Source organism: Cornus florida, unplaced genomic scaffold, assembly GCF_030987335.1.
Source record: "Cornus florida cultivar Cherokee Brave unplaced genomic scaffold, ASM3098733v1 CherokeeBrave_3.0.0_Hap2_Chr01, whole genome shotgun sequence".
NCBI classification, from domain to species: domain Eukaryota; kingdom Viridiplantae; phylum Streptophyta; class Magnoliopsida; order Cornales; family Cornaceae; genus Cornus; species Cornus florida.
In genome coordinates this window covers 55,424,771-55,439,446 of record NW_026775571.1, presented here as the reverse complement: position 1 = coordinate 55,439,446, position 14,676 = coordinate 55,424,771, and the positions used below count along the sequence as shown (strand labels likewise).

General features: G+C 41.5%; 1 protein-coding gene across 7 annotated transcripts in view; it reads left to right on the top strand.

Annotated features, from left to right (window-relative positions):
- Nucleotides 1-14,676, top strand: part of LOC132297474 (uncharacterized) — a 56,520-nt gene that overhangs the window by 17,838 nt on the left and 24,006 nt on the right. For all 7 annotated transcript variants that reach the window (XR_009479242.1, XR_009479237.1, XR_009479235.1 and 4 more), the window contains exon 3: nt 5,196-5,265. Coding sequence is in view for 4 of the 7 variants with exons in the window: in XM_059794922.1 (XP_059650905.1) it covers nt 5,196-5,265 (70 nt within the window). In the remaining 3 variants the exon portion in view is untranslated. The remainder of the gene's footprint in view (nt 1-5,195; nt 5,266-14,676) is intronic.

The following is a 14,676-nucleotide window of genomic DNA, read 5'->3' as shown; positions in this document are numbered from 1 at the left end:
AACCCACAAATGTCGTCCAACTCCCAATCCTGGAAAGCTCTCACAAACCGCACATCCCAAGTCAACCTCCCGCTATCAAGCCGATAACAGTCAGCAACCGAGGCATGCCTGTCAACAGTAATCCTAAACAATCTGGGAAAAGAACAAGCCAAAGAACAATCACCACACCAAAGATCCTCCCAAAAGCAGACGTCTTTACCATCCTGAATTCTGAATATGATGTGTTTTGAAAACTCATTCCATCCTTTTCTAATGGATTTCCAAACACCAACACCACCAGGAATCCTCACCAATCCTGAACACCACCCCCCTCTCTTTCCCGAACCGGCACAAAATAACCCTCCTCCACAGCCTATGGCATTCCACTCCATACCTCTACAACCACTTACCTTGGAGCACCCTGTTAAATGGCACCAACCTCCTTAACCCTAACCCTTCAGCATGAAGTGGCCTACAAACCTGCTCCCAATGGACAAGGTGATACTTAAACTCACCTTGTAAGCCACCCAATAGAAAGTTCCACTGAAGCCTCTCAATCGAAGCAATAACTATGGATGGAATCTGAAAAAGAGATAGAAAATATGTAGGAATACTTGGAAGCGTACTTTTCAAAAGAGTGACTTTCCCACCTTTCGATAAATACTGCTTCTTCCACCCTGCCAGTCTCCTCTAAACCATCTCAACCACCGGATCCCAAACACCCACAATCCTCGAAGAAACTCCTAAAGGTAACCCCAAGTATGTAATTGGAAAGCTACTAATTCCACATCCAAGAAGGCTAACTCACCTATATTCTGCACCTGCCCCCACTGGAATCAAAACACTCTTCCCTACATTCACTTTCAAGCCTGAGATAGCTTGAAAACAAACCAGCACCGACATCAAGGACCTCATCTGGGACACCTCTGCCTCACAAAACAGTAAAGTATCATCCGCAAACAATAAGTGAGATATCTCCAGGTGATGAGCAACATCCCCACCCACCATGAACTCCTTTATAAAACCCAATTCCACCGCCTTCCCCATCAACCTACTCAGGGCCTCCATAACAATAATGAATAGAAAAGGAGATAATGGATCCCCCTGGCTCAGACCTTTTGAGCTACCAAAAAAATCAGTTAGAGACCTATTAACCATCACTGAAAATCTAGCTGAAGAAATACAGGCTTCAATCCAATGCCTCCATTTGTCCCTAAACCCCATTCTCTCCATCAAATACAACAGAAACTTCCAACTCACATGATCATAGGCTTTCTTAACATCAAGCTTGCAAAGAACCCCTGGGACACCGCTCCTCAGCCTCGTGTCCAAACATTGGCTAGCAATAAGAGCTGAGTCAATAATCTGACGCCCACCAATAAAAGCATTCTGAGACTCTGAAATAATATCATCCAGGACATCCCTCAATCTATAAGCCAAAACTTTAGCTATTAGTTTGTAAATGCACCCGAACAAGCTAATAGGTCTAAAGTCCTTCATATCCGAAGCCCCCTTCTCCTTCTTTGGAATAAGTGCAATAAACGAGGCATTCAAGGAACTCTCAAACCTCCCCTGAGAATGGAAAGCATGAAACGTATCCATCACCTCCCCCTTGACCATACCCCAACTCTCCAAAAGAAAACTCATAGTAAAGCTATCCGGATCCGGAGCTTTATTTGCGTTACAACTCTTAAGCGTCTTCAGCACTTCCTCTTCAGAGAAAGGAATCTCCATCCTATCTCTACTAAGCTCTGAAATGGAATCAAAGTGAAGCCCATCCAGCTGGGGTCTCCAAGCATAAGGCTCTGTAAACAAACCTTGATAAAAAGAGACAATCCCTCTGCAAACATTGTCCTCCCTGATGTTGAACATTAGCCGGATAGAAATGATTGATCTCGCTACATTTGCTTTTCTGTTGGGGATTTCCTTTTTCCTTTAAATGAGATCTCAAAGCGGGCTACTTTTGATGGAATGGTGGTCTCAAGTTAACAGGGGAGATGAACTGTCATCATGGTGATGTGTATGTTTTCAATGATAAAAACCACTTGCAATAGAACGAATCCTTGTTTGATTTAAAAGAAAGAATTTTGATGTGTTTTCTATTTCTAAATTACAATAAAACTGAAAATAAACTAAATTAACAAAGGATGAGATCAAAGTGAGAAAAACTTAGGGATTGACTTCACTGCTAGCCTCATAACACGGTCAATTGCTTCAACTATGGGGAAATTCGCACATGTATATTCGGGAATCAAGTGGCTACAAGAACGCTTCAATTCAATTAAGAAGATATACGTGAATAAACACTCAGCCATAACTCATCTTCGGTTGATACGAATTGTCTACCTAACTACTCTAAGCTACCATGCAGTACAACTCGTCTTCCCTATGCATGAATTATCAAAACATTCATTTATATATTTGTTAAGCACCATTGCATGATAACCACTTCTACCGTTAAGAGAAGCCCTTAGCCACTAATCTCTCACAATAGCAGGGTTTGAATTCAATTAAAACAAAATTAATTCTAAGACGAGATTAATTTATTTAAAACTGATTATAATCATTAAAACCCAATTGCTTAGTACAACTAAGTCAATTGCTTACAATTATGCAATCAATATACATAGAAAAATCCCAAAAGTTAAGAACAATAGAACCATGCTACTCAGACTAGGGTTACATCAATGCCCTAAGGAATGATTTAGCTTCTCATGGAGAGGAAGAATGTCATCATTGTTGGTGTAGAAGCCATCTCCATGGACTGCCAAGTGGAATCTTCAATCTTCAAAACCCTAAAAGCTGCCAAGAGGTAGGAGAACCAAGAGGAAGAAGAAGAAGAAGAATGTGAAGAACAAGTCCTAATCCCCCTTGGATGGGCTTTATAGCTTTTGGGGGATAATTAGGCCCATAAAGGAACAAAGAAGAGGGATTTTACAACTTTCCCGCAGCTTTTGGAAACTTTCAGGATGTTCGAGCTTGAGCTCTGGTATCTTGTGTTCGAGCTCTGTAGTTCAAAATTTCTAAAGTGTCTTTTCATCTTCCCAGGGAGGTTTGAGCTCGAGCTTTAAGGCCAAAGCTTGAGCTTTGAGGCTCAGTGCTCGAGCACTAAGGTTTGATGCTCGAGCTCTCCATACTTAGAATTTTTCTGCTGTTTAGCAGTTTCTTCATCCAGTGCTCGAGCTCTAAGTATGGAGAGCTCGAGCACTAGGATCAGTGCTCGAGCTCTAGGCAATGCTCGAGCACTAAAGGGTTGTGCTCGAGCTTTGGTTTATGAATTTCTTCAAATCATCCCGGTTGAACCCCAAATTGACTTGAAAGGTCCGGAACATCTCCCTAAGCATTGAGAACATCGCCATAAGCTCTTAATACATGGAATTGTTCACATCTTCGGGTAAAAACCTACAAATAGAAAATGAACGAAAACATAAGAACCGAGATATAAGCATCGCTAGGGCATTAACATATGCATGTTTAAGGGCTCGAATATGCAATATTCAATGCTTATCACATGGCCTCCGAGAGATTTAAAAGGTGCAATGTTTGACAAGGTACGTGGCTTGCAGTTCTCATATGTCCGTACTCGGGCTCTATGTATGCTAGATAAGAAAGAGGAGAGGACTGAAAGTGGAAGACGCTATTCATAGCCTTGATGGATTATCTCTCTTGGATTGTTATTTGTTACTCAGAGTAGTATACAAATTAAATAATCCCTCATTTACCGGGGGAAAAAATGATACTCTCTCATAGACTGGTTTTGATTACTCAGATTAGCAAACAAACGTGGATATGCTTATGCTAATTTGCTGCAAAATTTGTCAGATTGGAATTGTGCACTTCCTGCCTTGACATCGTCTCTGACCAGAAACTGATACCTTGTGAATGCTGCTGAACAACCAGGAAAATGGTACTTTATAAATATTGGCTTAATTTTTTTTTTTTTTGATAAGTAATATTGGCTTAAATTCTTTAAGTTGCCTATTCTCTATAGCATGGTCAGAGAATAACTCAACATAGCTCGCTGGATAACTCCTTTCCCAACTGTATCTTTGATCTAACATAGCCATTTTCCTAACAAGTGTTCTTCACGTTTACTGGTGGAAGCAACTCTTGGATTCCTTCCATTCTCCCCTTACAAGCTCTTTCCAAATGACCAAATGTTATGTCGTTCACTACCAGCATTTGGATAAATGATATGAAGCAGAAGTTGCTAGAGAAGTTGGAAAATGATATGTGAATTACTGTTAGTTTAGCTCCTCTATCTTGAGCAAATGCACCATCATTTAAATTTTGTGTAGTAAATCATGCTACAATTGCAAGGCTCAATGATCTTTTGAACTTGAAGACTATTAAATGAACCTTAAGATTGATGGAATGCTTGAAGTAGAAACCATAGCCATTTGGGACCACAAGGCATCAAGAGCAAGACATCATACTCCTCTCTTTTGGCTGCTTTTGCTCTTGCAGCGGGTAGGGCTTTTCACTCCTTGGGATGGTTTCATTCTTTTCAAGGTAGCTCCTCCTAGGTAGCCCTTTTTGAACTCCCCTAGGTAGCTCCATTGTAGCTGGAGTAGCCCTTTCTACTTCATGGAGTGGTTCTTATTCTACGTCATATAGCCCTCTCTGTAGTAGGCCATTCCTTGACCCAAGCTTCATAGATGGGAGCTGTTTTAATATATAGTGATACACGATAAAGACATGGGACAGGTGGTAGGTGTGACATGAAGGCCCTATAAAAATTTGGGATGGCACCAAATAAATAAATATCCTCTCGCTTTGCCTAACTAAACTTGTATGTGGAAGCAATTCCTTTCACCAGTGAAGAAACAACGTCACTTCATGCATGACATCAAATGATAGAGCACTAGATCCTTATCTGTGATTGCTGACTGAAGGTAAAAATAAAATAAAATTTTTATTCTACAAATTTCACATTTTAGGATGTTGTGAGATTGAAAGGGCCTACAAAGATTGGACCTAATATGACTGATTGGTTACATCAAAGTGAATGTTTTTTTCTTTTATGGAAATCAAAACAACTTATAACGTTTTGATCAAATTATTATTATTATTTTTTTCTCTCTCAATTTTCTCTACACATAATAAGTGATATCTGCCCTGTATTTGAAATTTGGAGTAACTTGATCTTTTTATTGTTAAGGGAGCTTATCTTGATAAGATAATTGTTTTACTTTTACATCTATATTTTCCATCAGATAAAAGAGATTGACCGGAGACACGGGCATATTGGGCATGTCTTGGAATTTGTTGATTTTCCTGATGAAAGTAAGTTCTTTGTATGAATTCCTTAAAGGCTCAGGTTATTGCTTTTGAATATATGATGTTTCTTCTTTTTGGTCATACATGCTATTTTTTTTTTTTTTTTTTTACATTTCAAAACTAGTACATTGATCTTTTTCAATCTGCCATATTTAATATTTTTACACCCACATGACTAGTAACTTTTTTATTCTAGTTGTGAACATGTGCTGGAATAAAATTATAATATATCATTTGAATGCTACGTCATATTGTTCAAAGTAGAATTAATTTACTTACTAAGTCTTAGGGTACATGGGCATGGGCATACAAGTGAATATCAACATGATTACATGCAGAGAGGATCATGATCTGAGATCAAGTGTCCTTTGGTTTGCGATTCTCATAAAAATAAATAAAGAAAAAACATGTCAAAACATTTTGCAAATTCAAAAACCATGGGCGATAGCGAGTTGATTGGTTCCAGTGAGAATTGGAACCCTTCTCTTTAATGAGTTCCCACATCTGTTCAGCTTGTTTTTTTGTCGAATAGTTGTTATGCCAACTATTTTATATGGTTCGGAGTGTTGGGCATTTAAATGGAGGAATAACGAATTCATGAAGCAGAAATGAGGAAGTTAAGGTGAATGACAGGATGACTAGAAGAGATAGGGTTAGTAATCAAAGTGGGAGAAATTAGGAGTGATGCCTATTACCAAGAAGATAAGAAAAAGTAGACTCAAGTGGTATTGGCATATCCAAAGAAAGATCTATAGATGCTCAGGTAAGAAGATGGAGACTAATTTGCATAGAAGGTAGGAGACAAAGAGGACGACTGATCGGTTGATCAACTATACATCAACCTTCGCAATAGCACGAATCATTGTAAAATAGGGCTATTGGTCGGGTAAGTCGAACCACTGGGACTGCGCTAATCTATGGCAACCTAAGTGTCTAGAGTCGTTTTAGAGTGATAAGGTGTAATAAAGAGTTGTTGATTGGTTTGTCACTAAGCTAGAAATGTAAAGATGCATAAAATAATAAATGGAAGGAGATTAAAAGGAGTGAAACTTAGGTGGAGAGGACTAGGGAAATGAATCCACCACACACCTCATAAACATGCTAGCTTGCAATTAACTTGGGGAGCTACTTATGTAAATGACCATGATATGTAGAGATGCATGATAACTACACTATCTTCAAGAAGTTCATACAATCAAGAGCTAAGTATAAACCATCTAAGTATAATCCCCTAGGAATGGCCTATCAAATCCCTTACTTTGTATGGTAAATGCACATGTAATCAAAGACTAAGTATAATCCATCCACGGTTGGTATGAACCATCTACTTAATTACATTAAACTAGGGGTGTAGTATGGTTCATCGTTCCTAGGAATGGACTATCAAAACCTTCACAAGACATGCCAAGAAAACCATTTCATAATCTCATCTCCATTCCCACTATGAAGATGCAAGCTATAAAATCATGAGAGAATATAACCTAAAACAAGATGATGAAACTCAACATAATCATTAATAGAATTTAAGATCCATTACAACATGTGTAGAGCTCTAGCTTATGAAAAATACCACATACATACTTCATTCCCCAAATTAAGAACAAAACTAGAGTATGCTTACAAGGGAGGCTTCATCACCTCCCTAGAAGAAGAGTTAGTTACCCATTGGAGCCTTAGAATGAAGAAGAAGCTTGAACTCCATCTCCAATTTTCGAGCTTCCCTTTGTTAGCTTGAAGAACTCTCTTTCCTTGCTCTCTTCTCTCTCCTCTATCTTCCCAAAATGAAGCATACCAAATGTGTGGCCTTTGGTAGCCTTTTATTCTCCAACAAAACCCTCTCTCTCCTCCAAGGAACACCTCCAACCACTTCATAAAGAAGGAAGATGGCATTGAGGAAACCAATGTGCAAGTGGCTGAAAATGAGCCATTTCCGAGTGCAATCTGCCTGATTTTCGAGCACTCGAAAAGTGGTCTCGAGCACTCTAAATTAGTGTAATGTGCAACATGCTCTTCTTGCTCAACGCTGACCTACTTTGGTAAAACTGCTATAACTTTGTACCCCGAACTCCGAATGATGATCTGTTTGAAGATTTGGAGAGCTGATTCAGTGCTTTAAAAACTTCATGTTTTGATGAAGACCCAATTCTCAAGTCTGGTTGGTCGAAAATGGGGAGAAAGGCAGTACTTCAGTGCTGCCAGGCAGTTCTGCGCACCTCTGTTAAGAAGATCATAACTCTCTGCTCCGAACTCCAAATGATAAACCGCTTGAAGATTTGGAAAGCTGATTCAGAGATCTAAATCTTTCATGTTATGATGGAAGTCCAGTTCTTGAGTTTGCTAGGTCGAAAATGGCGACAAAAGTCAGGATCACTGCTGCCAGAAATTCAGAAATGGCATCCTTTTTGTTCAAAATTCCACAAGGCATCATTTTTGCTTCCTTTTTGCACTTTAACCTGAAAATGCATAAAAACATGCAAATGGAGTTAATCTACATAAAATAATCAATTAATGGACTTTGTTAATGTAATTTAGGGCGCTTGAATATACAGTATTCAGCGCTTATCACACCCCCAAACTTACATTTTGCTAGTCCCTTAGCAAAACCAAAATGCAAAGCTCAATGGAATGAAAACATGGGAATGCTATTACAAAAATACTCACCATGGCAAAGATAAACATAAACATAGCTCAAATACAACTTGAAACAGATAAGAGCTGGAGACGGGATCATTGGGAAGACTACCTTGCATATATGAAGCATTGATACAAAAAATGGGAAAAACCATTTCAACATGCATGCATCAACATCATAGTCCATATAAATAATTCAATTGTCATCTCTTAAATGGAAATTTCTCAAACTCCAGTGAAAGTGAATTGAATCCTCAAGATGCGGCTTTTACTTTCTTTTCCAATTCCAAGGCACAAGTTTTCAAATCAATGAATTCCCCTTTACATGAAGTCCCTAAGGCATGATTTTATTTTCAAGACAACTTTTGTTGCCTGTTAACAATTTATTGCAACTCATAAGCGAAACATAGAATGGTTGTGCAATGCTAAAGTCCCTTAAGCTTTCTAACCAACCTATGTAGCAAGCGTTAGGCCAACAACTCCCAAACCAGACGGCTTTAGGGTGTTAAGTGTAGAGACACTCCAAAGGGCTTAATAGCTCAAGTTAGAAAGGCTACGAACTCTAGCGAAACATGTTTATTACAATTTTTTTTGAATGACCGTGCAATGTTTAAGTCCTTTAAGCTTTCTAACCAACCCTTGTAGCAAGCGTTAGGCCAACAACTCCCAAACCAGACGGCTTTAGGGTGCTAAGTGTAGAGACACTCCTAGGGCTTAATAGCTCGAGTTGGAAAGGCTACGAACGTCAACTGGTCATTTTTTTTTTTTCTTTCTCAGTTTTTTTTATTTTTATTTTTTTTATTTTATTTTTTATTTTTTATTTTTTATTTTTTTTCAACTTAAATCATGCCAAAGATATTCATCTATCAGGTTCATCAAATCAGATTAACTAGGCCAAGGTCAAGGTTGATCAAGTTGCATGCCTCACAGTTAAGTTTCCAATGTGCATCTGTGCATTGTGAAGCTTATAAGAGTGTAAATCCAGCAAGAATCTAATTGAAACATTTATACAGACTAATTTGAATCTACATGATCATTTCAACTCAAATTTTTCTTTATTTTCAAAAATTTCAATTGCTTCTATACACAAGGTATTAAACATATGTTTCATCTCCGACAAGTGTCAAGTTATACTATCATTGCTTAGCAAAAATTATGAAACCAAAAATATGCCAAGAATGCTTTGATGCACCCCCAAACTTAAACTACACAGTGTCCTCAATGTGGGACATGGATGTAAGTTAGAGACAAAAATGACAGAGTATAAAAAGGAACAACAATACCCAGGGGGAGGAAATGGCATTTTGATACAAAAACCCCCAAACTTGAATTGGACTGCGCAACCTGGAGAGCATCACGAAGAACAAAAAGAAACAACCACAAACAGTATTAATAGCACAAGCATAAATACAGAAAAAGAATGTACCGAAAGTTAACAGAACAGAAAGAATTTGCATTGCAAAAAGAGTTTACATGATTACAAAAAGAGCTGTACAGGGATCAGGTCGACTAGAGCAACCTATACATAGCAAATTCTTATAGTTCAAAAGGAAAACAAAAGATACAAGAGAAATAGTTACATATGAAACAAAAAGATAAGGTCCACACTCGCAACAAGCTACGGTCCAGAGGGTAAACGGGCGAGGATGGAATGGAGGAGAGATTGAGTCTTGCGCCGTTCAGCGGAAGCCAAACGACGGTCCTCAGCGGCGACACGGCGGTCTTCAGCAGCAAGACGACGATCTTCTTCAGCACGTGAAGAAGTCTCACACAGAGTCTGAGTGCACACGGACAAAGAATTCTCAAAACGATCCAGTCGCTCATGAATACCGGCAAAGCTAGCCCGGAGGAAAGCCTGGTCCTGGTGAGAGTCGACCGGAGGCTCTACCCTTGCAGCGGCGGCTGCGGTGGAAGCATCCGCAGAAGGAGGAGGAGGTGGAGCGTGGATGAACAGGGGGGCAGCAGGCTGAGGGGTACTAGAATGGCTAAGAACATTGATCCACTGGCGCTGGGTAAAAATTTTAATCTTTTCGTCTTTTGGTTCATGGGGAGGAACAATGAAACCCTTGTGCTGAAGGAGCCGAGTGATGAAAAACGGCAACGGCAATTTCCGATTTTCAACTCGCGGAACCCGTGCATTATGAGCGTCATGCCAAAACTTCATAAATGTGGTCCAAATGAGCTCTGGGATGGAGAACCATTGGCCTTGGTCCATGGCATATAAGGCTTGCAAAAGGAGGCCTCTACGCTCGGTGCTATGCACCAAAGGGCAGACATTGTGCTTGAAGACAGTGTCAATGAACCAGAGGCGTTTCGGAAGATTGGTTTTGCGGATAAAAGACCGGGGCCTGGTAGGATCGTCAACAGGGCAAAGGGCAGCGGCAATCTGCTCCATAGTTAATGTATCCGGCTCCTCATATAAAGGGAGATTTTCACGATTGACAATATCATCGGGGCACTCAATGGGGCAACCAGAAACCTGAATGATGTCAGTCATAGTGAAAGCATAGGTGGTGCCATCAATGGATGTAGTGAGAGAAATGGGTGGCTCTTCAGGGCATTGGAGATTCTGATAGAAGAGGCGCACTACACGGGGGTAGGCAACCCTGGCAAGGGGCGCGCAAATGTGCTGCAGACGCCGGCTAGTCAATTCGGCTACAGCCCACGAAGTTGTGGGTAGAATATCAAAGGCATCGGTGAGCGGAAAAGAAAGCTCGTAGTTGAGTTGTTTGCGATCCCAAGGATCACGTGGTCGCTCACGATTGATAGCACGGGCACCCGCAGAGGGTCTAGGAGGGCGAGAAGGACCGGCACGAGACATTTAGAGAGGTGGACTTGGTTGAGGACTTTCAGCGAGCACCTGGCGTGCACCACAAAAAGGAGAAGGTGAAAGTGAGTGGGATGGAGGAGCAAACCCAAAAAATTTCGTGGAAAGATTAACAAGCTCCAACATAGAGCCATCACCAACAATCATCAACACAAGTATCAACAAAATCACCAACATGCAATCCCATCCTCCTTATGATGATTACTGGCAATGAAAAGAAGAAATTAAATTGTACGGAGAAGAAACTGACCTTAAGAGTGTGGAGAGAAAGGTGAGAGGAGGAGGGTGCTGTGATGGGGTGGAGAGAGAAAAGGTGGAGGTTGGTTGGTTTTTGGGTTCATGCATGGGAGTTGCCGAGAGAGAGAGAAGGATGTTGATGAGGGTGGGAGGGTGTTGGGAGGATGCATGCATGAGAGGGTGGTTTGGTTGATGGGTGAGGCTCGGTTGGTTGTGTGGAGGGGTGGTGAGGTCGTGGGGATGGTGGCTGGGTTTGATGTTGAGAGGTAGAGTTGAGTGGGTGCTTGGTGCAGTTGAGAGGTGGGGTTGAGAGAGGAGGCAGATTCGAGGGAGAGGGGGTTTTAAAAGAGGGGGGAAGTGGGTGTGTTCGAGTGCTCGAAGCTTCACTTCGAGCACTCGAAGTGAAGGCAGTGTGCTTGGCTGGTTGGTGTGTGAGAGCTCGAGCAGTGGCGAGCACTCGAAGCTTGGCTTCGAGTGCTCTAGAAACCGGCAGAGAGTGAAAATGGAGCTTGCATGCATGGTTGGCATGATTGGTTGCAGTAGGGAGGTGGCTGGGGAGATGGTTGGTCGTGGGGATGGTTTGAGTGTTGGTTTGGGTTGTGGCGTGAAGGAGGGTGGTATGCAGGAAGGCATGATTGGGGGGGGGGGGGGGGGGGGGGGGGGGGGGCGGTGGTTTGGATGATGGTGTAGTTGTGGATTGGTGATGGAGTTGGCGATTGAGATAGAGAGAAATGAAGGTGGCCGAGAGGAGGTTGTTTTCATGGATGGGAGTGTTCGAGCACTTGCAAGGGGAGAGAGAGAGAGGGAGTTTAGGGGTGAGTGTTGGGATGGTGAGGGTGGTGAGCTTGGGGGTGGGGTTGTGCATGGGAGTGGGTTGCATGGTTGTGGGGTGGTGGGCTTGTGGTTTGCATGGTTGATGGGGTTGAGGGTTGGAAGGAGAGGTTTGGAGGTGGCCGAGTGGTGGAGGGATGTGGGTGTTCATGCATGGCATGCATGAGGTGAGGAAGTGGGTTGTATGGTGGTGAGGTGAGGGGTTGGGAGTGGTTCGGGCATGGGTTTGGATATGTGGTGGCATGCAGGGTGGTGAGGGTTGGGTTGGGGAATGCCGAGAGGTGTGTGTTTGGTGGTGTGGAGAGAGAGAAATGGTTGGTTTTGAGAAGTGGGATGGTGAGAAGGTTGGAGGGTTGATGAGTTGGGTTGAGGTGATTGGTGGGTTTGTGGGAGAGAGAGAGAGCTGGTGTGGGTGATGGTAAGTTGAGGTGCGAGGGTGGTAGTGAGCGAGGAGTTTGCATGGATGGGTGTGTTTGTGCTGTGAATGGTGGAAGATGCTGAGAGCTTGTAAGGGTGATGGTTTGGAAGGAAGTTGGTAATTTTGATGCAGACAAGGCTGCATGGTGTGTGGGTGGGTTTTGTGTGGTGTGTGAGGTTGGTGAGGTGGTGAGTGGGGGTAGGCATGGGGAGTGAGTGGCTTGGTTGGAGCCGAGATAGAGTGATGCATGAGGTGAGAGAAGGTGATTGCTGGGATGTTGGTTGTTGGAGTTGTTGTCGAGCACTCTAAGCATGGAAGTAGAGTGCTCGAATTGGGACCAGTAGCCTCAGCATCTTTGGGGTTCAAAACTCAAGCAAGGTCGAGCACTCCAAATTGGAGTTTAGATTGCTCGAAATGAAGCCAGAGAGTTTGGGTTTGCTGGGATGAGGCTGCGAGCACTTGAAGCTTGGTGGTAGAGTGCTCTAAACTGGATCAGTAGGCTCAGCATTGTGGGTTGAAGAATTTGGAGCACTCAAATTGGAATTTGGAGTGCACGAAATTGGCTCAGTAGCTTGGAAATGAACTGGCACATGGAGATTGAATGTTTCAGCCAATTTGAATGCATGGATGATTTTGCATGGATGGATTGCATGGCTGCCTTTTGAGTGCATGGATGAATGCATTTGATGGATTGCCATGCATGGTGCTTCCAACCATCCATCCATCATATAAGATTGCAACAAAGAAATGCATGGAATGCATGCAACATAGAAATGCATGCAACATAAAAATGAATGGAATGCATGCAAGCAAGGTGTCTAGGCATGCAAAAATGCAATATGGAATGGATGAACTTTCAACTTGATTGAAAATTTATGCATGGATGCATGGATTTGGAACTCTCTATAAAATTTTATTTTATTTTATTTTATTTTTTATTTTTTATTTTTTTTTTTGTGCCCTACACAATGGATGGATGAGTTTAAGAAAATTTTCAAACTTTTGCAACATGATGCAAAAGGGATGGAATTTTTCAAAAATGAAATTTTTATGCATAGAGAATTTTTGAAAATTTTCATGTCAGTCCTAAATTCAAGCCATGCATGGAAAATCTGAAACTTTACACATTATTCCAATCCAATGCATGGATGATTTTGAGAAAAAGTTGGAAAACTTTTCAACTTCTTTCTAATGCATGGATGATTTTGAGAAAATTTTTAAACCTTGCAACCTCATTCCATTCCAAAGCATGAAAAAAAAAAATTTTTGGGGAACCATGATCCAACAATGCATTGAAAATGAGAGGTTGAACACATGAGTTGCATGCCAAAGATCCTATGAAATTGCTAGAAAGCGATGGAAATTTCCGGGAATGAAAATTAGAGCTGAGAAGGTTTAAGAGGCCAGTCTAAAATTGCGGAACACAACTGAAGACTATTTCAGAAAAATCAAATTTTTGGCTTTTCTAAACCATTTCCCAGAAAATTTCAAGGCATGAGCAATTGAAAAGATAGGGAAGCCTTGAAGTAGAAAGAATTGCTCCCCAAGGGTGCTAAATTTAATGTCGATAGCTAGACAAAGCTAGAGTAGGCACTAATCCTCATAATTTGGATCCGTCAAGAGGACTTCCTCAACTTTTCGGGTTAGAATTGTGCCGTCAATGCAAGGCTTAAGCCTTTGGCCATTTACCTTGAAGAGTGATCCACTTGCAGGATCATGAAGTTCGATTGCTCCATGAGGAAAGACGGTAGTGACAATGTATGGACCATCCCATCTTGACCGGAGTTTACTGGGAAAGAGTTTCAAGTGGGAATTGAAAAGCCAGACCTTTTGTCCCGGGGCAAAAGACTTTTTGACGATGTGTTTGTCATGAAAAGCTTTAGTCTTTGCCTTGTAAATTTTTGCGCTTTCATACGCGTCATTACGCAATTCCTCAACTTCATTTAATTGCAACGCACGATTAGAGCCGGCTTGTTTGAGATCAAAATTAAACCTTTTTATGGCCTAATAAGCATGGTGCTCTAATTCTACCGGGAGATGACATGCTTTGCCAAAGACAAGTCGATATGGTGACATGCCAATGGGTGTCTTATAAGCTGTCCGGTAAGTCCAAAGCGCATCGTTTAGCCTTAATGACCAATCTTTGCGGTCCGGTCTAACCGTTTTTTCTAAAATGTGCTTAATCTCCCGGTTAGAAATCTCTACTTGACCACTCGTTTGAGGGTGGTAAGGTGTAGCAACCTTATGAATGACGGAATACCTAGCAAGGACGGATTTTAGATAACGATTTCGGAAATGAGATCCGCCATCACTAATGATTGCTCGGGGCGTACCAAAACGACTAAAGATGTGAGACTGAATGAAATGGATCACGACTTTATGATCATCGGTTTTGGTAGCCTCGGCTTCAACCCATTTAGACACATAATCCACCACTACAAGGATGTACTCATAGCCATAAGAAGATGGAAAT